Source organism: Patagioenas fasciata, chromosome 14, assembly GCF_037038585.1.
Source record: "Patagioenas fasciata isolate bPatFas1 chromosome 14, bPatFas1.hap1, whole genome shotgun sequence".
Taxonomy (NCBI): Eukaryota; Metazoa; Chordata; class Aves; order Columbiformes; family Columbidae; genus Patagioenas; species Patagioenas fasciata.
Window position 1 is genome coordinate 18,858,974 of NC_092533.1, and position 24,468 is coordinate 18,883,441.

A 24,468-nucleotide genomic window follows, 5' to 3' on the forward strand; every position below is an offset into this window, starting at 1 on the left:
GGGCAGACGCCCTTTGGAAAGCGTGTGCTGCGCGTCCCCGCAGCGCAGCGTGGTGTGGTAGATGTGCCATCCAGAGACCTGGACAGACTGGAGAGCTGGGCAGGGAAAAATTTCATGAAATAGAACAAGGGGAAGTGTAGAGTCTTGAATCTGGGCAGGAACAACCCCAGGTTCCAGTGTAAGTTGGGGAATGACCTATTAGAGAGCAGTGTAGGGGAAAGGGACCTGGGGGTCCTGGGGACAGCAGGGTGACCATGAGCCAGCACTGGGCCCTTGTGGCCAGGAAGCCAATGGGACCTGGGGTGGGTTAGAAGGGGGTGGTCAGTAGGTCAGAGAGGTTCTCCTGCCCCTCTGCTCTGCCCTGGGGAGACCACACCTGGAATATTGTGTCCAGTTGTGGCCCCTCAGCTCCAGAAGGACAGGGAACTGCTGGAGAGAGTCCAGCGCAGCCACCAAGATGCTGAAGGGAGTGGAGCATCTCCCGTGTGAGGAAAGGCTGAGGGAGCTGGGGCTCTGGAGCTGGAGAAGAGGAGACTGAGGGGGGACTCATTCCTGGGGATCAATATGGAAAGGGGCAGTGTCAGGAGGATGGAGCCAGGCTCTTCTGGGTGACAACCAGTGACAGGACAAGGGGCAATGGGTGCAAACTGGAACACAGGAAGTTCCACTTAAATTTGAGAAGAAACTTGTTCATGGTGAGGGTGTCAGAGCCTGGCCCAGGCTGCCCAGGGAGGTTGTGGAGTCTCCTTCTCTGCAGACATTCAAACCCGCCTGGACACCTTCCTGTGGAACCTCAGCTGGGTGTTCCTGCTCCATGGGGGGATTGCACTGGATGAGCTTTCCAGGGCCCTTCCAACCCCAAACACTCTGGGGTTCTGTGATTCTGTGCTTGGCTGACATCTCATATGTTTTTCCTGCCCTTGGGCTCATTCCTGTGGATGAAGCTGAGGTCTTTCTCCCGCTTTTGGATCCCTCCATGGGGAGGGTCCCAGTGCCTCGGGCAGTGCCCCTGGCTGTCACGGGCTGGGATTTGGGGAGCGCTGGTGCCAGTGGATGTGCCGGGCTCCCTGTGCCTCTCCTCTAGCTGTGCTGTTCTTCAGGTCCTGCGGTATGCGCCTCCCTACCCAAAACCTGTGCCAGGGTGAACACAGAGCAGAAAAAGGCATTTATGTCAATAAAAGCCTAACGGACTGCGCTGTGGGACCCGATCTGCAGGGGGAAACCAGCTCCATCATTACCCAGTCACTCTTCAGAGCTCTAAATGAGAGCTGAACAAAACGGCCTTGGCTTTCCAGAGCAGGCTTTGTTCATCCACTTTGTCATGCCAAAAGTGGGTCTGAAAGGCGTGGGCTGGTACCCGCGGGACCGCCTGGAGCGCTGGGACACCGGCTGCGCCCCCCGACTGCTGAATGGATTCTGGGCTGTGCCTGTAATATCTTGATTAACAATTAACACCATGGAACTGGAAAGTCCCCACTTGTTTCTCCCCCGGCCCGACAGCTGAGGATATGTGTTTCCTGGTCGGTTGCTGTGCCTTGTTATAGCCTATTGACCATTGATTGAAAAGCAGAGGCTTTGTGTGAGGAGAGACCTTTAATTTCCTAGCAGAGCCGAGCGCGTTGCCCTCCAGGAACCGTGCCTTCTCCTCTGCCTATCTCTGACTCCCACTTTAAACCTCCACCCGGCAGAGGCCAGAAATAAGGCAGGATCAAAGCAAAAATAAATGAGATTGCTAGCTTCTGTGGGCAGTCTGAACCCGTTATTCCTACTTACTAACTAGTTATTCCTAAATAACTCTTGCAAGAGACAATTCAGCAGTTGCAGCATCTTCTTGATGAGAAGCACTCGGAATAACCATGGCAACAGTTGCTGAGGGCCGGCGCGATGGGGGACGGAGATGTGCTCTCTAAAGGACAACGGGCACAACTTCACTAACAAATGACACCGTAAAGCACCACGGGGGTGACGGAGGGTGAGCTCTGCTCTTGTCCTGGTGGGTACCCAGCCACCTGTGCTCTTCTGGGGATGCCCCGGTGCACCCAGTAACGAGTCACACCTCGTGATGGTTTTAAACTAAAGTAGGGCGATTCAGGCTGGTCATGAGGAAGGAATTGTTGCCCTGAGGGTGGTGAGAACCTGGCCCGGGTTGGCCAGAGAGGTGGTGGATGAACCATCCCTGGAGACATCCCAGGCCAGACTGGACGGGGCTCTGAGCAACCTGAGCTGGTGAAGATGTCCCTGCTCATGGCAGGGGGGGCACTGGGGGAGCTTTGAACATCCCTTCAACTCAAACCATTCTGTTATTCTATGATTTTATGATCCCAAAGTCACAGAGGATTTCCCAGGGTTTGGTTGCTCAGGGAAACGCTGCATCTTTCTCCTCTTGATCTGCACCCAGCCTGACTGGAGCTGGAGACAGGTATCGATAATAAATATTTGACATGTCTAATTTCAGAGCTGCTTCTTTGTAAACCATCTTTAAGGCCACGTTTGAAGCTCTGCAGGAGGGGAGCCAGGAGCCATGTGGTGTTGCAGGTGGAGGAGCTGGTAAGAAATGGGGCTTTGACTTGAGGAGTTGGCCTGTGGTGCAGGGCAGGAACCAGCTGAGGGTCCTTCATCGCTGGTCACGCTCTCCCCTGGCCCAGGGGTCTGCTGAGTGCTCCCCGTTAGGACAACCCTGCGAATCCCTCTCCAAACTCTGGTCTCCCTCTTGGCTTGGGAGCACCCGAGGTTATGGGAACAAAGCCTCTCAAATAGCTTTGTGAGGATCGCGTTACTTTTATTAAGCAATATTCTCTCTCTGTTGTCTCATTTAATTGGACGTTTTATAAGCCTGAAAAACAAAAGAAGGAAACTCCTTAATGTTCACCAGAAGAAAAGAGGAGCCTGCTGAAAGGCAGCACTTTTACAGATTTCCAAGAAGGAGGCAGTAAATACTCCACCTCTGCTTAATAATAATAATAGGCAGGCTAAGTATCTCTAAAAATATAAAATACCGTGGGCCTATTTGGAATAGTCAACATCCTTATCAGCCTGCTGCTGTCTCTGCAAACAAGTCCTGCTGGAGGTTCTGGGCATGATTTTCGATGGCTCGGAGCAGCTGGAGCTTCTTTGACTTCAGCGCAAAGTCTGAGTGCTTGGCAGGGCGGCAAACCAGCCTCTTCCTTTCTGCCTCAAATTGGGTCTTGATTCTAAGTGAGAGGAATTTTCTCCTCCCGATAATTCTGTGCATCTGAAGTGATTACAGCTCCGCGTGAGTGCTCATTTAGGAGATTTGAATGCAGCGTTTTCTTCCGTCTTAAAAAGGTTCCTTCAAGCCTTATGATTCTGGAGAGGGGGGAAAAAATAAATCCTAGTGGAAACCGTCACGTCTTCCTATGCAGATTAGAGATTAAAACTTTTATTTTTATAAAACACGGGGGCTAAACCGGAAAACTTCTGTTCAGGCGAGCGGGTTTTGGCTGGTGGCGACGTGCTGCTAAATTCTTATCTGGTGGTGAAGAGGCAGAGCCAGCGAGTGGTATTATTTGGAGTTCTTAGAGAGTGAGCTTTAATGTTTGCTTAACTCCACTAAAAATAGACGCCACCTTCTTTTCCTAATAGGCGGCATTTGTCACACTTGATTCATTTCCTCTCCCAAACCGAATTCCTTCATGAATATTCATCGCTACTCCCCAGGAATCTGCCCGTCCTCAGAAGTTGTACTCGCAGTAACAATGCGAGTCAGCCTTTCCCAGCTCACCTGGCCCCAGCTGGCACGGCGCGGTGCTACCAACAGCTCTCATCCATCCCTGCCTTCTCCCGAGCTGTGATTGCTCGTTATCCCTCTCGATGAGACCCTTAACGAGGCTCCCGCTCTTGTTGTCATAGCAGCGCCGCATTGCCCGGTACAGCGAAGTCTCTGTTAATTGTGAGATGGGAGGATCAGTTTGGCAGTTTTTCTAGTCGAGATTAGGCCAAAAGGTCCCTTCTGAACCGCGATGAATGTGGTTTCCTTCAAAAGGTACTAAAACTTGGTAGTTACAGAAAATTTCTGAAGAGGGAAGGTTTGCATAGCAAAGAGAGGGACAGCAGTCCTTCTGGAGCTCTTCCCGTTCGTGCTCAGCCACCGCCTAAGGCAGGAGGAAAACAACCAGTGGTGCCAAAGGGGAACAGAAAATGTTTGATTCGTGGTTCAGGAAATCTGTCAGCACCTCAGACCTTCTGACCTCGGGGGTCCAGAGCATGCCGAGGGTCCTGGCTGCTGTCATTGCTGCTGGAACGGGAGGAATCTGCTGCCTGGTGAGCAGCGGGGAAGCAAAGGGCTACGAGATGCCGGAGGAACGCAGGCCAGCAAAGCCCGGCCCACGTCCCTGGAGCCCTTGGCCAACGGGTGCGTGAGGAGGAAGGGCATCGGTGGGATCCTGTGGTAGGTGACCATGTGTTTCACTCAGCAGGGACCAAGGAGAAGGCTTGCTGCATTGCTTTTCAGGGCGCTGGGACGGGTGACGTGCCCATTTGCTGAGGGAAGGGGTGCTGGTGGTCACCTCCTGCCAGTCGCTCCGTCCTCACTCCGTTTGCTCCCTGTGCTGACACTGTTCAACCTTGCTCGTTGTTAAAGCAATCCAAGGACAGAACTGATAGTACTTCCACAGGGTGTTGTCTGCTGGGCTCATGAGGGCCACCCGCTGGGCAGACGTCTGTGACCAGTGGGGTTGTTGCCATCCAGGAAGACCATGTTGATTTTCAGTGATGTGCTACAAGAGTTTTGTAGGGGTCGCTCTGGTGTTGAGGGTGAGACATGTGCACAGCAGAATGATCTCATCACACCTTTGGTCCTGCAAGCCCCAGAGCGGCCGTGTCCCCATGTTCATTGAAGAGGGTGAAGAGCGGTAGTGTGCTGTTTGCGGCTGGACCCAGAGGAGGGATTTACCAGTGAGGATGCCATCCTTAACTGGTGGGACTGGTCCAAGACACTGGGTCAGCATCTCCGCTCTCTCACAGAGTGGCGCCATGTGGTTGTTCGCCCAGGAGCGGTGGAGCTGGTGGTTGTGTCATCTCCGGGCTGGAATGGGGAAGGAGACCTGGCTGGGAACAGCTGTGCTTGTCCCCCAGATACACAGGGCAGGTTTGTCATCTGTGCCCGTCGCTGAGTTTACTCTGAAATGTAGCCAGAATAATCCGTGACCTAAACATAGGCAAGAGTGGTGTTTTACAGAACGAACAAAGATAATCCTTTCCCCCAATCCCTCTCCCAAAATGAAAAAATCCACTAGCCAAACCCTGCAAATGGGATTTCGTTTTTTCATGTGTGCACCGAGGAGGCAGATTTCTAAAGGCTGGCTTTCCATTTTACAGGCGTTTATTATAGGCATGAATAATTGCTGGCACTGCGCTACCACTGCTGTTGTTTGCTCTTACGGTTAGGCCAATTACATATGTAAGCCCCTGATTTACAAGCAAAAGCAGAACGAAAGGAGCTTTGCGGTGTACATTTCAAGAACAAGTGATGTGTCCACAGTCAGCCGTAGGTCCCCGGATTTGTGCCGTGGAACACCGAGGTGCGTTGCCAGAAGTACGTGGATGCAGATTGTCCAGGGCATTATGTGACACGTGCTGTCACAGCGCAGCGTGAAGGACATCAATGTGAATGAGTGTTTGAGGACCGGGACCTTGCCCAGATTCACCCTGTAATGAGGATTCCTGCTGCATTTGGGGAATTCACAGAGAACACACACATAAGAGAGAGAATATGAACTAAACATAATGGCTCTGCAAGATGGGCTTAAGCCTCTTCAGGGGCTATTTCCCAACATGATAATCAGTTCGTCTCCAACTCTTCCTGCCCAGTGAGCCCTCCTGGGCAAGACGAATAGATGACATCTGTTGCTGGATTCAAAATGAATGAGTTGAGATCAGACTGAGAATTTTTTCTTGCTTTTGCACAACAGGCAGTGGACAGGTGGGACAGAGGCAGGTCACTGCATGGGGTGATGGCTTCCAGACAGCCACTCGGACGGGTCACAGCAGCCACGATTCCTGTTGAGCTGGACTGGAGAAGGTCATAGAATCACAGAATCATTTTGGTTGGAAAAGCCCCTCAAGATAATCGAGTCCAACCATAACCCACCCCTGGCACTGCCCCATGTCCTGAGAACCTCATGTCCGTCTGTCCAGCCCTCCAGGGATGGTGACTCCAGCACTGCCCTGGGCAGCCTGTTCCAATGCCCCACAGCCCTTTGGGGAAGAAATTGTTCCTAAATCCAACCTCAACCTCCCCTGGCGCAACTTGAGGCCGTTTCCTCTGCTCCTGGCGCTTGTTCCTGGGGAGCAGAGCCCGACCCCCCTGGCTCCAAGCTCCTTTCAGGCAGTGCAGAGATGGGAAGTTCTCCCCTGACCTTGCTGTGCTGGAGCCTCTCGGTACCATCAGCTGTGGGTGCGGTGAAGAACCAGCCCGTGCGGTGAGGGAGGATGAGAAGCTGTGCTCATCCTCCTTGGACCAGCGGCAAACTGGTGTCCTCGCTGCTGGGGGAGCAGAGCGGGAAGGATGTGAGTAAGGACAGAAGAAGTCAGGATGGTTGTGGGCGCTGATCTCATCGTCACACGTCGCACTGGATGTTTGCTGTGTGTGGGAAGGCAGCCGGCGTTCCGCACTCGGGGGATGGCCGGGGAGGATGATGCACTCGTTAGTCGCTAGCCCAGAGCGGGCGGCTTCTCATCTCGCAGGGTCTGTGTGCTCAGCTGGAGGCCGTGGCAGCCTCCTTGGTGCACATAGCCCCAGACTGGCCTGACGGGTGCATGCTGAGCGGCTGGACGCTGGAGGGGAAATGCTCCGCACCAGCTCAGCACAGCGTGCACCCGCATGCGTTCGTGAGCGTCTGCCAGGGCAGGTTTAGAGCCATTGGTTTCTGAAGCAATGTCCTGAAGCATCTGGAGCTTCCCAGGGCAGAGCCAGCCCCTGGGGCAGGCAGAGCACCCGGCAGCCTGCCCTGTGCCCTCGGCAGACGTGCGTCCCCCTCTCTGGGTACAGGACGGATGGGAAAGCACACCCAGATTTATTTACTAGGCTTTACATCCCGGCAATTACCGGCAAGTCTGCTCTCCTCCTGCGCCTTCTCCTCACACGTGTGAACTTCTGGTGGTGTCACCTTCCCGTCCCCGCGGCACGCAGTCTGGCAGTGGGAGGTGATCAGCACCGCTAACGTCTGCACAGCGTGTGTCTTTCCACGGCTCCGAGGGCTGAATGCATGGAGCCCCGGTTCCTCCTTCACCCTTCACATCCAAGCTGGTTCGGAATCCAGGTGTTTCATGCTCTGCAGCCGCTCTCAGCACTTCCTTCTGCCCTGGTGATTAAACCCTTACTTATCTCCTGCCTCGCAGAACCCACCTGGGATGCCCGTATGCTGCTCTCTGTTACAGACACAGTGTTCATTTGTAGCTCTGTCTGTCTTTTCCTCACCACGTCACTGCCAGGCTATGTCTGTCTGTCAGCTCCCTCCTCCATCGACTTTTTCTCTTTGCCTGTAGGGTCATTAAAACTTAATTGGCATGTCAACTTCCTTTGTCAAGGTATCTGTCCTCTCCATCCATCAGTGGTGTAAGACACACTGCTGAAACTCCCTTCTCGCAGAACTATCTCATTCCACCACATCTTTTACCCAGAATGTTCCCTTCTGAACATGCCTCCTCTCCTTGCTCCTCGCTCCTTGCCTCTAGTTTAGCTGTGGCTTTGTTTCTTATATGTTCACATGAATTCATTGCATTGTTACCATATTTTATTGGCCGGCATGGTGGTTTTAAGTCCTTGACAGCTTGATTCAGGCATTTGTTGGTGTTTCCTTCACCCTCTCTCTGACAGTGGGATCCACATCACCTAGCTTCAGTCTTGCTTCACCAGTGTCCACCTGAGCTGACTGTCCGGGGTACATCTCCAACCAGGTGAGAGAGACAAAAAGACCTCAAAGAGATAAAGAGAACCTCCAGAAGACAAATCATCCCATCGTAGGACAGGAGTCAAAGACAACCCCATCTCCCATGGGGTAAATGATCATTTCTGCTCACTGCTGCGACTGTGAATTTCTCAGACACTTTTCAAATTAGCTGCAGCTCTCTCCGGAGTGGATCTAAAGCCTTGTGCTGTAGCCTTGCCTTTCTGGATTCACCTGGGCAAGTGCCGTGGAAATCCAGAAGCAGGGCCTGTGTCTCCAGGGATGCGCAGAACACGTGTCTGAGGGAGCCCAGGCGGCGCGGCCGAGCTGGATGTCTTCATTTTAGGTGTCTAATGTTAAGTGAGATGAATCTGACACTTAGAAAGATTAGGGGGAATGTTTCCGTCTTATTTTGTATTTAGAAAATATAAAGGTGTACCAAGAATGTTTAAAAAACAACAACAGTAATAACAGTAATTCTAGGTGGGTGAAATTTGCCTTTATCTTTTAATTGAAGCTGCTAGAAAAATTACTGCTGTGCTGATATTTGGCAGGGACACCGATGTGAGTACCCACTTGTTTCTGAAAAATGCTGTTGGGTTTTCAATGACCATCAGCAGCACAACCTTGATTTTTAAATGTCATCCTAAATGTAGCAGTGCCAGCCTCCTCTGCCGGGGCGTGTGGGTGTTTGAGGAGGGATGAATCAGAAAGATGAAAGAGTTGCTGGTGCTTTCTGTGACTCCCAAGCTTTCCTCGAGGGCTCCCACCCGGGAACTGCCGTGGCTCGTCTGTGGGTCGCGGTGCAGCGACGGTCCCTGGTCCCGTGGCGGCCGTCCCGCTGTCGCCCTCCCCTCTATTAATTTGTGACTAAATTGCTCAATGCAGAATGAGTTCGTTAGATTTCCCCAGGAGCTGGTGTTCCATAGGTCAGGCTTTCTGTTTATCAAAACCAGGTTTCCCAGCTTTTGCAGATGCAGCTTTTCCATTCTGTGTGCGGCTGGAAGCGTTCCCCATGCTTCGCTTGTTGGAGCTGAAATCTGCGCTTGGCACTTGCGAGGTGGTGATTTGCTTTTGTAACTGGAGCAACGTCTCGTTTTTTTGAATCATGACTCAGTGAAACAAATCTACTTTTCTAGTCTAAAATGATTCTAATAGCACCGTTAAACCCAGCGGGACTGGGAGCAGCCGAAGTTGAAAGCATGGCATTGCAGTGGGGGTGATCCTCGCTGTGCTCCAGCGTCCTTTCCCCCAGGGGCGGCTGGCGACGGGGCTGGGAAGCGGTGAGCGGCCAGGCTGTCGGGAGCGGTGTGCCCGGGGAGCGGTGTGCCAGGGGAGCGGTGTGTCCGTGGAGCGGTGTGCCAGGGGAGCGGTGTGCCCGGGGAGCGGTGTGCCCGGGGAGCGGTGTGTCCGTGGAGCGGTGTGTCCGTGGAGCGGTGTGCCCGGGGAGCGGTGTGCCTGGGGAGCGGTGTGCCAGGGGAGCGGTGTGCCCGGGGAGCGGTGTGCCCACGGAGCGGTGTGTCCGCGGAGCGGTGTGCCCGGGGAGCGGTGTGCGCAGGGAGCGGTGTGTCCGGGGAGCGGTGTGTCCGTGGAGCGGTGTGTCCGGGGAGCGGTGTGCCCGGGGAGCGGTGTGCGCGGGGAGCGGTGTGCCAGGAGAGCGGTGTGTCCGTGGAGCGGTGTGTCCGTGGAGCGGTGTGCCCGGGGAGGGGTGTGTCCGTGGAGCGGTGTGTCCGTGGAGCGGTGTGCCCGGGGAGTGGTGTGTCCGTGGAGCGGTGTGCGCGGGGAGCGGTGTGCCAGGAGAGCGGTGTGTCCGTGGAGCGGTGTGCCCGGGGAGCGGTGTGCCAGGGGAGCGGTGTGTCCGTGGAGCGGTGTGTCCGTGGAGCGGTGTGCCCGGGGAGCGGTGTGCCCGGGGAGCGGTGTGTCCGTGGAGCGGTGTGTCCGTGGAGCGGTGTGCCCGGGGAGCGGTGTGTCCGTGGAGCGGTGTGTCCGTGGAGCGGTGTGCCCGTGGAGCGGTGTGCCAGGGGAGCAGTGTGTCCGTGGAACGGTGTGCCCGGGGAGCGGTGTGTCCGTGGAGCGGTGTGCCCGGGGAGCGGTGTGTCCATGGAGCGGTGTGCCCGGGGAGCGGTGTGCCCGGGGAGCGGTGTGCCAGGGGAGCGGTGTGTCCGTGGAGCGGTGTGTCCGTGGAGCGGTGTGCCAGGGGAGCGGTGTGTCCGTGGAGCAGTGTGTCCGTGGAGCGGTGTGCCCGTGGAGCGGTGTGCCAGGGGAGCGGTGTGCCAGGGGAGCGGTGTGTCCGTGGAGCGGTGTGTCCGTGGAGCGGTGTGCCCGGGGAGCGGTGTGCCAGGGGAGCGGTGTGTCCGTGGAGCGGTGTGTCCGTGGAGCGGTGTGCCAGGGGAGCGGTGTGCCCGTGGAGCGGTGTGTCCGTGGAGCGGTGTGTCCGTGGAACGGTGTGCCCGGGGAGCGGTGTGTCCGTGGAGCGGTGTGCCAGGGGAGCGGTGTGCCAGGGGAGCGGTGTGCCCGGGGAGCGGTGTGTCCGTGGAGCGGTGTGTCCGTGGAGTGGTGTGCCAGGGGAGCGGTGTGTCCGTGGAGCGGTGTGTCCGTGGAACGGTGTGCCCGGGGAGCGGTGTGTCCGTGGAGCGGTGTGTCCGGGGAGCGGTGTGCCAGGGGAGCGGTGTGTCCGTGGAGCAGTGTGCCCGCGGAGCGGTGTGTCCGTGGAGCGGTGTGTCCGTGGAGCGGTGTGTCCGTGGAGCGGTGTGCCCGGGGAGCGGTGTGTCCGTGGAGCGGTGTGTCTGTGGAGCGGTGTGTCCGTGGAACGGTGTGCCCGGGGAGCGGTGTGCCCGTGGAGCGGTGTGTCCGTGGAGCGGTGTGTCCGTGGAGCGGTGTGTCCGTGGAGCGGTGTGCCAGGGGAGCGGTGTGTCCGTGGAGCGGTGTGTCCGTGGAACGGTGTGCCCGGGGAGCGGTGTGTCCGTGGAGCGGTGTGTCCGTGGAGCGGTGTGCCCGTGGAGCGGTGTGTCCGTGGAGCGGTGTGTCCGTGGAACGGTGTGCCCGGGGAGCGGTGTGTCCGTGGAGCGGTGTGTCCGTGGAGCGGTGTGCCCGGGGAGCGGTGTGTCCGTGGAGCGGTGTGCCAGGGGAGCGGTGTGCCACGGGAGCGGTGTGCCCGCGGAGCGGTGTGCCCGGGGAGCGGTGTGCCAGGGGAGCGGTGTGCCCGTGGAGCGGTGTGCCCGGGGAGCGGTGTGCCAGGGGAGCGGTGTGCCCGGGGAGCGGTGTGCCCGTGGAGCGGTGTGCCCGGGGAGCGGTGTGCCAGGGGAGCGGTGTGCCCACGAAGCGGTGTGCCAGGGGAGCGGTGTGCCCACGGAGCGGTGTGCCCACAGAGCGGTGTGCCCGGGGAGCGGTGTGCCAGGGGAGCGGTGTGCCCGGGGAGCGGTGTGTCCGTGGAGCGGTGTGCCCGGGGAGCGGTGTGTCCGTGGAGCGGTGTGCCCGGGGAGCGGTGTGCCAGGGGAGCGGTGTGCCCACAGAGCGGTGTGCCCACAGAGCGGTGTGCCCACGGAGCGGTGTGCCCGGGCGCGGCCGTCAGCAGAGCGGGTGGGAGACGACCGCCAGATCTGCCGGCTGCACCGCCATGGGAGGAGCAGATGGTGGGGTTGGAATAGGGCAGCGCTCGTGGAGCTGCCGCGGCAGGGACGGAGGAGCGCGTTCTCGCACCTCGGCGTGGCCGAGCCCCCGCGCTGCAGCCCCGTCAGAGTCCGGCTGGGTGGCTTTTGTATATTATTAGCACTCGTCTGAAAGAAAAATCAGCTCAGATGAACAGGCAAACAAATAAAGCAGATAACAATCGAAGGTCTTAGCCTCAGGCCACCTTTTAACGCCCCTCAAGGTGATTAGTGGGATGCGCTAGGTAGACACTGGGGAATGGAAGCTGCAGTGTTGGAAGCTCAGTGGTTAGCGCTCAGGCTTTCTTCTTGCGGTGCTTTCAGACACCTTTTTGCGGTGTTTTTGTGTTACCTAAGGTACGCCAGTAGGTTTTGTTGGCAGGTTTGTGTAACTTTGCGTGCCTTGACTTGTGCTATGGCCGGCCTCGCGGGGATGCTGCCGTGCGAAGCTGCCCCGGTACCATCGCACAAGGGTCTTGTTCAGGGTCCCGCGGCAGCAGCAAAGAGCTGGGCAGGACCTGGGGTGTCCCTGCGTTTGTCACTGTCCCCAGTCAGCAGAGCCACGGAGCTGGGAGGCTGGAGGTGACAGGGAACGGGGGTGACGGACGGGGGAGCCCAGCACTCACGCTCCCATCCCAGTGCAGCTGCCGGTGCTCCCGGGAGCGCTTCAGTTTCCCCGTCTATAAATCTGGGGGTGCTTTGAAGTCTCTGTGGTGAAAAAGCACTGGACGAGCTCAAGGATGTGGCATTAATCCTGTGGTATTGTTCCTTGCTGTGTTGTGGTTTTTGTAAAGGAATCAACGCAATTTTTGTGGGCTCTGGCTAAAATGGCCTGGGAACGAATGAGTTCTGCTTGCACTCGTAGAGAATCGCTCACTTTTTATTAATGACAGACCCCATCCATGGGCACCAACAGGCGTTTGACCCGCGGTAAAATACCAGGCTTTCAGCAGTGCACAGGGAGTGCTTTGTAAGTGTGGCACGCGTAGCCTTAATGTTGATTTACGCCTCAAAATAAAGCATCAATTCGGATGATGGAGCGCTGGGGCGAGTTCCTGAGGTGTCCTTTCTCCATGCACCATGGAGCACTTGCTCACACCCACCTGGAGGGATCGCTCATTCGACACGCTGTGCTGGAACAGAGCTCAGGCCGTTCCCTCCGTCCTTGCCGATGGAACACGAGTCACTGGCCCTCAAATCCCGGGGGGTCAGCAAACCCTCCAGCGTGGGCCCACGGGTCTGTCCGTCCCCGAGACGGGAGGAGATGGGCTGGTTGTGCCGCCCATACCCTTCCCTCTCCAGGCTCCTCCGCCCTGTGCTGACCGGGTGACAGCAGCGGCCCCAAGAATCTAACAACCTTGGCTTTTTAATCATAAAGCCCGTTTTCATGGTTCCTTTTTTCCTACTGCTATAAATCCAGCCTGTTGGTGTGTGTTCCGCAGAACAATCTGGCGTTGTTGATTTTGTTCTGGCGCCTCAGATTTTATTGTCCAGAGCCGGTATTTGTTCTCCGCGCCAGGGTGAGGTGAGGAGGAGGGGGTTTTGCTGCATCTCGCCTCGGCCCCTCTGGTCACATCACTGCTCTCCGGAGCCGCCGTGCTTCGGGTGACAACTCGTTTGTGTTGACCCCAGTGATGCTCCCTGCGGCGGGGACGCTGCGTCCGGGCTGTGGGGACACCCCTGCGAGGTGTCTCGCTGCAGCAGATTTGCTATTCTGTATTTTTATTTAATTACTTACTTTTACAGCTCTTCATATAAATCTAATTATCCATCTGTTATGCTACATTACAGCACTGCAGCTCGTCTGATTTTTTTCCCGTTTCAAAATATCGGCTGCCTTCTCCTGGCCCTGTCTGGGCTTGGGCGAGTGGGTCCCGTCCCCGTGGGGCCACGGTGGCTCTCGAGCCCAGCTGCGCTAGACGAGCCGCTCTGCTCTCCACTTCCAGCTCAGAACCGTGTGGCTGCAAAGGGCCTGAAACCCCGTTATGTTCTGAATCCGAGGGCAGAGTTCACCCTGGTTAACCCCGATGTCACCGCGTCCCCAGGGAGCTCAGGGCTCGTCCATAACGGGACATTATAAGCCCCCAGCTTTCAGCAGGGACGTTGCAGGGCTCTTAAGAAGCTCAACCATCTCTTGCTGGTGCCTGTGCCACAGATACAGGTTGACAGCAAGCCCAGGTTCCCCTGCTGTTCCTATTCCTGCCTCTCCGGGGTGACTCATGCTCCCCCGCTTTCAGCATCACATTAACCCATCAGAATCACACACTCAGCTCCAACTGATTCTCTGCAGTTCTGTTCTCTTCTTAGCAACAGATACTCAATAACCTAATTGCTCATTAAAACCCGTACTCGCATCTCCGTGGTGCGTTATGTCACGTTGGGCCCTGTTGCTCTCGCGGGGCCGCGGCTGCTCCCCCGCTACGGCGACGAGCACCTGGCTTGGTGGAAAGTGAGAAGGCAGCGTTGCATTGAAGTGGAGATTTTCATCTTCTCTGGGGTTTTTTTTAATGCCTCTCCTATATTCTGTGCTTTTGAACATCTAACACCTCTTTTATGCTTCACATCTTTCATACGAAATTGTTGTATTGCATTGCCTATTGAAACCTCGTTTTCCTTTTGTCAGGTTTTCCCCTCTCGCCCCCACTTTCTTCCTCGCTGTATTTTGATCGGCGCAGCTACTCAGGGCTCCATTTTTCTGGGTGGTTTTAATATCCTTAAGTCATAGCTCTGAAGGCCTTTGTCTGCGATAAACTCAGGTTTGAGCTGATGCTCAGAGAAGAGCCTTTCTAGGCCAGTTCTGCCGCATACGCACCTTGGTGGGGGCTTCAGGGGTGGTGGTGCTGCCTTCCTCCTCCTCTAACTCCAAATAGCCACAGGCAGCCTTGTCGGGGTCAGGGTTATCTTATTGTTACCCTATACATCTCACATTGTGCATGCAAATGCCCCATCTCCTTTTTGATAGTGTAGGACTCTGATGATGGAATGTATTTGTGTGAGATTCACCGGCCCTGCGCTGAAGCATCGTTTGCCGGCAGCCCGCAGCAGAGCCGGGGGTCGTTTCGGAGGATGGGGCCTTGCAGGGGTGCTTGCGGTGAGTTGTCCCATTGTCCTTGAATTGTCCCAGTTGTCCTTGAGTTGTCCTGGTTGTCCTCTCCTGAAGAAGAAGGTTTGGAAGGAGAAGTGTCCCCACTGCTGCGTACCCGGGTTTGGAGCTGCTGCCCATGGGGATCGTTGTGCCATAGCCAGGTCTTTGGCCACCGCGGGGACCCGTGTTCTCCGCTTTTGTCAGTTCTCACTTGGGCTATTGTAATGCTTCATTTTTTTTTGTTTTCCTTAAACCTGCAATCTAAAATTCAATCCTGCAAGTATTAATGGGCTGCCGGTCATCCTGCCTCCTTTTTCTGCCCTTGTTCGTGGTTGCGGATTTGCAGCTCTAGTTTGGGCTGGAATTACTGAGTTCTAGTCAAAGCTTTAAGCACTGACATCATAATGATCAGTTCTATCTCTCTATGTATTACTTGTCAGGTAATTTGAATGTGAATATACTTACAAGAGCTGTCAGAAATCCTCCAAATAGAGGCGTCTCTGAAAAAGCTGTTGGCCTTTTCAGGTGTGACCCCACTTGTGTCACTTTGGTTTCCAGGACTCACAAAAATGACCTTTCCAATTCTTACCCAGGTGGGGAGGCTCCAGGTGCACAAGTAGCCAGATGAGGTGTTTTAGGGTAATTTTGGGTCTGAACCACTTTGCTCTCCTGCGAGCAAAGCGTTGCCGCTCTCCCATTTTCTCCGTTAAAGGGTTTGGTGTGGGAGCTGGGGGGTCAGGTGAGCGCTGCCGCCTCTCCCTGCTCCTCAGCTTACGGCACAAACTCAATAGACCGCACTAAATTTTTAAGGCTGTTTCGCAGGCTTATAGACTTTGATCCCCTGCTTTGATTTCCCACGCAGCCTCGCTGAGCGCTGGTTCTGAGGAGAGAAGAGCCCCATTAAGCCGCGTCTCGCCCGGTGATTATCGCGCCTCCTCACCTCCGCGCCAGCCTTTCATCCCGCTCCAGCCCTGCCTCCCGCCGCCATGCTGCCCGCAGCGTCCCCTCCATCGCGCTCCCCGTTCCCACCTCTTCTTGCTCTTTTCTTCGCTTCAGCAGGATTTTTGGAGTAAGGAGGTGACCCCTTTTATTTTTTTCCTAGGATCTCGTGCGGTTTGTATAACAAGGAGGCCAAGAAATAAATATTCTATGTGTGTCCTTGGCAGAGCAGCAGAGACAGAGGCATTTGCCAGCCTGCCCTGCGCTGTGCTTCCAAGTCCCCTGCTCCCTTTTTTTTGTTAATTTAAATCTAATTTTGCTGCTGTATTGCAGGTTCCTGTCTAACTCCGGAGCCGCTGTCGCCTCAGGGCTGTGTTGCTGCTTTCCAGTCCTCCCACGGCCCTCGTGTGCGCCGTCTGGAAAGACTGGGAAAAGTCTCTCCTAAATCTGTGCACGTGTACTTGAGGGTCATCCAAGGAGGAACGGGGTGGGGGGAACTCTTAATGGATAATACTTTTAAAACATCCTTTCTTTGGCTGAACGGGACCTGCTTACATGTGGTGAGTTTGCCAGTGAAAATGGCAAAGGAGAAGCTTGTGGTGGGTTTTCATGCTGGTGGCTTCTCTGGATGGTCTGTCATCCTCATCCTAAGGTCTTGCTGCTTCCACAAAGAGCTTTAATGGTAATAAAAAAAAGGAGGAAGGGAGCGAACATCCCGACCCGGCAGCTGGTGGCAGGTGCAGGTCCCATCTCTGCCTTTGTCACCTGCCCAGGGCAGGACCTGTCACCGGTCGCTGCAGCAGCTTCAGTGCAGTTTTACACGCACATCACGGCATGTCAGCCCTTGTTTTTATTGCTGTTGCTCCCCTCTCCGGGCGCTGCTGAGGCTCACGATGTTCTGGCAAACAAGCCTTGACTGTAATAATTTCTGGCTCCTCGTGGGAAGTTGTAACTGCGACGCAGTGAAACATCAACTGGCAGAAAGTGGAGAGTTTCCTTCTGCCGCGTGAGCTGCGGCGGGCAGGCTCGCAGGGAGGTTTTCTCCTGACTTTCCCTGCCCTGATTTGCTTTTCCCCTCTTTACCCACGGGCATGGTCACCCTGCTCCAGCCACCAATGGGGAAACATCCTGGGCTGGTGGCACCGCATGTTAAACGTGTGCTTGGCAACGTCACCGCTCCGGAGCCTGGGAGGAGGCAGCTGTGGGAAACTGAAATGTTGTTTGTGTTGTGGTCAGAAGGGTCACAGAATCACAGAATCATTTTGGTTTGAAAAGCCCCCCAAGATCATCGAGTCCAACCATAACCCACCGTGGCACTGCCCCGTATCCTGAGAACCTCATGTCCATCTGTCCAACCCTCCAGGGATGGTGACTCCAGCACTGCCCTGGGCAGCCTGTTCCAATGCCCCACAGCCCTTTGGGGAAGAAATTGTTCCCCACATCCAACCTCAACCTCCCCTGGCGCAACTTGAGGCCGTTTCCTCTGCTCCTGGCGCTTGTTCCTGGGGAGCAGAGCCCGACCCCCCTGGCTCCAAGCTCCTTTCAGGCAGTTCAGAGATCAGAAGGTCTCCCCTCAGCTCCTGTTCTCCAGCTGAACCCCCCAGGTCCCTCAGCCGCTCCCATCACACTTGTGCTCCAGACCCTCACCAGCTCCGTTCCCTTCTCTGCTCCATATCAAGAGGGTCTGGTGGCCCATGTCCAGAGCTGTTCAGAGGTCATCATATGGTCTGGGATGGACGACCCATGTCTCAAGAAGTTCAGGATCTTCTGTGCAAGGACAAGCTCACCTTGCAAGGACAGAGCTGTCTCAGGGCTACTCAGAGCTGACAGTGTGGGCAGCTGTGGGCAGGGGGGATTCCTGCTGGGCTCCCCAACCTCTTCATTGCTGCTCAGCACATCTTGGCCAGCGTGACCACCAGCGACCTGCTCCTTAACTCCAGGCTGTCTTGGCACCCAGGGAATTCTTTGCATGGATCAGTCGTGGTGAGCCGGTACCTGGCCTTGTTTTCTGCTCTTCAGGGACACAACAAGAGGTGGATGTGATGGCCGTGGGCCTCGGGGCTGGGAAGCTGGTTCATCCCATCCGCTGGGTGCTCCCCAATCTCTGGCACCCTGCAGCGCTGGGGTGTCCTCATGCGCTGTGTTCAGGCTCTGTCCCAGCCTCAGGTCCATGTCAGTGAATTTCCTCGCTGGTGCCACTGTCCCCGTATCCATTAGCAGATGAGCACAGGTTGAATTTCCCGTGCGGGCGCTCCACTGTCTGTTTCATTGTATTTATTTTGTTCAGGCTGCTTTTCCCTGAGCTCAACAGTGTAATTTGTACTGATCTGTGCTGAGTTTTCCAAACCCTCAAATGAGGTTTTTTGTTAGCGTGGAGCCCAGACTATTGATAGTAGAGACATTAAACAACAGAAACACGGGGAAGTGAGCAGCACGGCTACCACCAGGAACGCTTCCTGAGCTCCGGAGGTGCTCCTTGGCAAAAACACCATGGTTCAGAGATTTTAATTAGATCTAATCCTCCAGGTGACCAGCCAAGCAGTAAAAGGCATACCAATTTTCCAGTTGCATCCCTTGCTGAAAGAGTTTTTATTATTTATTTTAGATAGATGTGACAAAAGAACTTGGCTATCCCAAACTTCATGTTTTCTGTGAATGGCAGCAGGAGTTATACCAGCCTGCAACCTTGTCCTGCACTCGTTCTGGTCTCCCTTTCCCACTTGCATGTGGCCCAATCTGGTCAAGTGTTTGGATCAGAATTTGTATTTTCTGAGTGTCAGAGGAGTCGTCCGCTCCTCCTTGGGTCTGGAAATGCAGCGGTGGTTTCTTTGCCTCTTGTTCACGTGGGACACAGAACCCCAGTGCCGAAAATGTGTCTGCCAGCCTGGCCGGTGATGTGCCGGGCACAGCCCGACCTCCAGCCTGCACCTGCCCCTAGGAAAGCTGGAAGCAGCAACAAGCACAGCCCAACCGTTCGCAGACACAGCCAGAGACCAGAGCTGGAAAAGCCTTTTCTTGCCCCCTTGCCCGGTTCGCACAGCAGAGGGGTCTGTGCATCCCTGCGGCGCCGGGCGGGCTGTGGGGCTCTGTGCCCACACTGCCCGAGCTCTGCGGGAGGTTTTGTGCCGTCGTGGTGAGCACGGCCATGCCCGGCTGTCCCGACACGCTGCTGGGGGCACCGCAGTCACCTGGGACGTGTGTGGCTTCCAAACACTGTGGTGTCCTCCTGCTGTCGTGTCTCTGGGCTCCCAAAGGAGTCTCATCACATAAATCCATCTGGACTGGCAGGAGATGCAGGATTCATTCCTTTCTGCAGGGCGGGTGTCACTCATCTCTGGCTGTGTCGAAGCGAGGGTCACACTGGGCACGTGGGGTATGTCAGACCGCTCCTCAGCCAAGCCCCGGCTGGGCACCATGCTGCCCAAACCCCCTCTGCAGCAGGATCCCAGAGCTCCTGGGTTTGTTCTTTCTCCCAGGTCACAGCTGTCCCCTCCTCGCAGGGTCCCGAGAAATCAGAGGTGGCTTTTGACAGCCCCTGTCCCTGCCGTGGGTCATTGCGGTCAGGACCTCTCTGAGCCGGGGTGGCTCCTGATGGTGCGAGAAGCAAAGCCAGGGTGGAGCAGGGGGCGCAGGGTTTGCCTTCCTGACACCCATGAGCTCAGTGTGCTCTTGTGTTCCTGCAAGCCACGGGTTTAATTCAAGGCTGCTCCCTGCCCGAGCCCATTTGTCTTCTGTTTGGGTTTTTAATGACCCTGTCTGCCTCTGTTTCTCGTATTTCTGGGACGATGCTCGGCACTGGCTGCTCCGGTGTTGGTAAGAGCTGCGGGTGTTTTGCTGTAGTAGGGACGCGTGACCTTTGTCTGGCCGTGGTGCAATTGCTGCTTCCAACATGAGCAAAGGCTGAAGCGCTGGAGCTTTTCCTTAGAGCACGAAAAACCCGGGATCAGGGCTGTCGACAGCTGGTGCATCGTGCTCCGACTGCAGAGGCCCTGCCAAAGTGGGAGCCCGTAGCATCTGACCTCTTTGCCACCTTCTAAGATGCCCTCGCAGTGGGTTTGCAAAGCGGTGGACACGGCTCGTCCTGCCTGCGCCCGGGCCAGCCGCTCACAGCCCTGGTGTTTTAGCCTGGTTCTTGCAGACAGGAGGATGGATTCAGCCATTTGTAGTCCTTGGAGAAAAAACACTCGATGCGAGAGGTGTGTAGGTGGTGAGACTGGGTATAATTTGTGATTCAGAGGCACGGGGGACAAGCAGGACCTTCCTCCAGGTGAGCTGGGGGGGCCGGTGCTGCCACAAAGGGGCGTTTAAATAAATCAGTGTGTTAACAGCAAGTGAGGGCTGTGAGGGAGGGAAAGGAAGAACTGAAATATAAAAGGCTGTTAGGGAATAGAGGCGAAGCAGGAGGATGAATGGCTGTGCGGGAAGCACAGGGGAGATTTTGCCAGGGCTTTGCACCTTCTCCAAAACCACAAAAGTCAGGTTCTCCAACACCGGACACTTTAAAGGTTCAGCTGGACAGGGTTCTGGGCCAGCTTGCCTAGACTGGGCTTTATTCCAAGAAAGGCTGGACCAGATGATCCTCGTGGTCCCTTCCAGCCTGGTGTCCTGGGATTCTATAGTTCTATGGAGCTGCGGTCGGTGGCAGTGGGGGGTTCCTGGTGGCAGTCGGGGGTTCGTGGTGGCAGTCAGGGGTTCCTGGTGGCAGTCGGGGGTTCGTGGTGGCAGTGGGGGGTTCGTGGTGGCAGTCGGGGGTTCGTGGTGGCAGTGGGGGGTTCCTGGTGGCAGTCGGGGGTTCGTGGTGGCAGTCGGGGGCTCGTGGTGGCAGTCGGGGGCTCGTGGTGGCAGTCGGGGGTTCGTGGTGGCAGCGGGGGTTGCTCTCTGGTCAGGCCAGGTTTGCCCTCGGCCGTGTCCCGCCCGCCGTGCCCGCGCTGCCGCTCACCTGCCTTTCGCTTTTTCCCTGCAGCAACCCCAAAGTCCAGATCGAAGCCATCGAGGGGGGAGCGCTGCAGAAGCTGCTGGTTATTCTGGCTACGGAACAACCCCTGCCCGTCAAGAAGAAGGTGAGCGGGTGGGGATGCCCCTGTGGGCAGAACCGTTTTTGTGCTGCTCGGGGCTTTGCTGACCCCCTGAGAGTGTGGGACCCGCACTGGGGTGCAGGATTGGGGCTCTGGGTGCCCACTGGCCTCCAGCACCGTGTGTCTCATCCCACATGCACGGCAGCTCTGGGGCTCTGGGGACACGGCAGGGAGGGCGAGGGTCCCTGATCAGAGGGTACGGAGGAGCGCTGCCGGTTGGAAGGAGCTGGTTGCTGGAGCCAGCCCCGCGTGCTGCCCTGGGCGCTGGCTCCGCAGCGAGCCGAGCAGCGAGAGCCCCCAGCCAAATGTGCAGCGCTGTCCGTCGGGGCCGCCTCCCTCCCTCCCTCCTCACCGCACTCCCTGGAGCATGAGATCTCATTACCCTCGCTTTAGCCTGTGATGCTGCCTCTGTTTACGGGCCGTAAAATTATCTGTCTGCTCCCGAAAACCCAGGCACACCGTTTAACACGGTGACCTCCTGCGAGAGGGGCTTTGGCGGGGTGAGGGAACCACCAGCTCTTCCATATGTCTTTGATACACCTGCTGATATGCAAACAGCAGCGTTTGAACAGGGTCCTACAAACACACTCCCGTCCGTGCTGAGAGTCCTCCAGCGGGCAGAAGACACAGGAGAGGCTGGGGAACCCCTGTGCTCTCAGTCATGGGTGGGAGGAGGTCCCGGACGGAAAGTTGCACCTCAGGATGCTCTGGGCTCAGAAATTCAACCCGGGAGTGCCTGTGGCTTGGTCTGGAGCTCATTTGGGGGTAGGAGAGGATGGCAGGGAGCGCAGAGCCCCTCACCAGCATCGCTCGAACCTCTGGGTGGTGCATGCAGGACAGTTCTTTCCAGCAAGCCCAACTGAGCCTGGACGCTTCCCCCGGAGAACAGCGAGAGGGGTGAGCTCGGTATTGTCTGCATTTACACATGGTCTCATGAGAGCCTCCGAGGGTTGAACCTCCTTTTCCAGGAGGACAGAGGCTTTTAATTCCCAGTTCCTGAGCTCTGCACAGGCCAGGATCCCGAGCACGGGTGGGTGCCCCAGCCGCGGCTCCCGCTCAGGTGGGTTTTCCGCCCTGGCGCACGGCAACGAGGCCATGAGTGCATTTCTTCCCTCCCCTGTCCGTTGCCCTATGGTGAAATAAGGAGAAGGAAACAGCCTCCAATTCACTGATGGCAACTCGAGAGATGGAAAATAGAAACAAACGGGGCTGGGGAGGACGCGGCTGTCAGCTCGGATCTGTCGGCGGAGCGCGGGGGCTGTGTGTCCGCGGAGCGGCCGGCTCGGCTGCTCATTGCCCAGACGAGCGTCCCGGTCCCTGCTGGCAGCAGCCCTGCCCCAGGCATGCCAGCCTGTCCCCGCTGCAAACCGCGGCCGTCAGGAGTAGACAAGTGTAAAATCCAGCGCTTGGCCCCTAATTGTCTCCTGGGTGTTCACCCCATGCTGCTGGAGGCCCAGGAGGCAAGTGCGGCCGTGCGGTGTCTCTCACTGGTGGCGTGTGATGCTGCATCGTGACAGACCCCGTTTTGGGGCCGTTTCCTGGGAAACTGCGTGGTTCTGCCCTCCGGCTGCATGGGGGCGAGGGAAGGGATGTTCCCCAGGTGTCCACATCAGTACTGGGGCCAGTTCTGTTTAATCTCTTCATCAATGACCTGGATGAGGGGATCGAGCGCACCCTTAGTAAGTTTGCAGATGACACCCAGTTGGGTGGAGTGTTGATCTGCTGGAGGGTGGGAAGGGCATGCAGAGGGGTCTGGACCAGCTGGATCGATGGGCTGAGGACAGTTGTCTGAGGTTCAACAAGGCCAAGTGCCGGGTCCTGCACTTGGGTCACAACAACCTCATGAACGCTGCAGGCTGGGGAAGAACGGCTGGAAAAGCATCTGGGAGTGCTGGTGACAGCGGCTGAACGTGAGCCAGAGTGTGCCCAGGTGGCCAAAAAGGCCACCAGCATCCTGGCTTGTGTCAGGAATAGTGTGGCCAGCAGGCCCAGGGCAGTGACCGTCCCTGTGCTGGGACCTGGGGAGGCCAAACAGTGAATCCTGGGGTCAGTTTTGGGCCCCTCAGGACAAGAGGTGCTGGAGCGAGTGGAGAGAAGGGAACGGAGCTGGTGAGGGGCTGGAGCACAAGTGTGATGGGAGCGGCTGAGGGACCTGGGGGTTCAGCTGGAGAACAGGAGCTGAGGGGAGACCTTCTGATCTCTGAACTGCCTGAAAGGAGCTTGGAGCCAGGGGGGTCGGGCTCTGCTCCCCAGGAACAAGCGCCAGGAGCAGAGGAAACGGCCTCAAGTTGCGCCAGGGGAGGTTGAGGTTGGATGTGGGGAACAATTTCTTCCCCAAAGGGCTGTGGGGCATTGGAACAGGCTGCCCAGGGCAATGCTGGAGTCACCATCCCTGGAGGGCTGGACAGACGGACATGAGGTTCTCAGGACATGGGGCAGTGCCAGGGGTGGTTATGGTTGGACTCCATGATATTGAGGGGCTTTTCCAACCAAAATGATTCTGTGATTCAATGATCTGGAGGGGCTGGGCCCCACTTTGGCCCATCCTCCCCCTGTATCTGAACCCTGTGCTGCGGGTCAGTGGGGGATCTGCAGGAGCAGCGATGGTGCTTAGTCTGTTCGGGTGCTGGGTGATCGTTCTGGCGGTCACAGTGATGGGGTTGGAGTTGGATGGAACTCACGCAGGTTCAGGCATCCTGGTGGCAGCGGGGAGGGCTGGGATGGGGAGACGAGGGGACTCATGGGGACGCCCCTCAGCAAGGGGCTTTGCACAGACGGGGTGGCATGTTTCTCCTGTCCCACGGGGTGCCAGGAAGAGGCCGTGCTGATGCGATGGCCGTCCCCCTGTGCTGACGGAGCTGTGTCCCCCCAGGCCCTGTTCGCGCTGTCCTCCATGCTGAGACACTTCCCGTACGCCCAGCAGCAGTTCCTCAAGCTGGGCGGCCTCCAGGTCCTCAGGAGCCTCTTCAGACAGAAGGGGATGGAGCCGCTGCACGTGCGGGTGGTGACGCTGCTCTACGACCTCATGGTGGAGAAGGTGAGGAGCGGGACTGGCTGGGTGCTCCCCAAAGGAGCCGTGCGGGTGAGGATCAGGAGGGGCTGATCCAGCATCGGTGCTGGTCCTGGTTGGGATGGGTCCCCTGCCCATGGGCCACCACAAGTGCCTGGGAGAGCCCAGAGTGAGCGAAATCTTTATTTTGCATTAAACTGCCATCGCTGTTTCACCCGAGGGTTTTTAAATAACAAAATGTCAAGGACGCAAGTAGGGAACAGGCACCGGCCTCCGTGAGCTTGGCTGCGGTGTCTGGGACAGCCAAGGGGAGCAGCCCCTGCTGTGTCCTGCCTGGTGGAGAGGCCCTGCCTGGCCCTGCCTGTCCTGCCCATCCCTGCCTGTCCTGCCCATCCCTGCCTGTCCCTGCCCATCCCTGCCTGTCCCTGCCCATCCCTGCCTGTCCTGCCCGTCCCTGCCTGTCCTGCCCATCCCTGCCTGTCCCTGCCCGTCCTGCCTGTCCTGCCTGTCCCTGCCCATCCTGCCCATCCCTGCCTGTCCCTGCCCCTCCCTCTCTGGAGCTGCATCTGCAGCTTCAGGTGTTTTATATTCCAGTCCTGGGTCACTGCCGTACTTCAGTTCAAGCCCCGCATTCCCTGGCCATCGCTCCTTGTTCAATCTGCAGAGAGCGGGAATTAAATCCACTTTCTCTCTGTTCACAGCCAGTTTGCCCTGCAGATTATTACTGCCGTAATACCAGGTGTCAGGCAGCACGGAGCAACGTCCGTGTTTTAAAACAGCTGTTTTCCGGGAGATTTTGTAAAGG

The 24,468-nt window shown here is 56.8% G+C and overlaps 1 protein-coding gene across 3 annotated transcripts in view; it reads left to right on the forward strand.

Moving 5' to 3' along the window:
• Positions 1-24,468, forward strand: part of SIL1 (SIL1 nucleotide exchange factor) — a 101,462-nt gene that overhangs the window by 75,176 nt on the left and 1,818 nt on the right. For all 3 annotated transcript variants that reach the window (XM_065849417.2, XM_065849418.2, XM_065849419.2), the window contains exons 9-10: positions 20,542-20,638; positions 23,526-23,690. In XM_065849417.2, the coding sequence (XP_065705489.1) occupies positions 20,542-20,638; positions 23,526-23,690 (262 nt within the window). The remainder of the gene's footprint in view (positions 1-20,541; positions 20,639-23,525; positions 23,691-24,468) is intronic.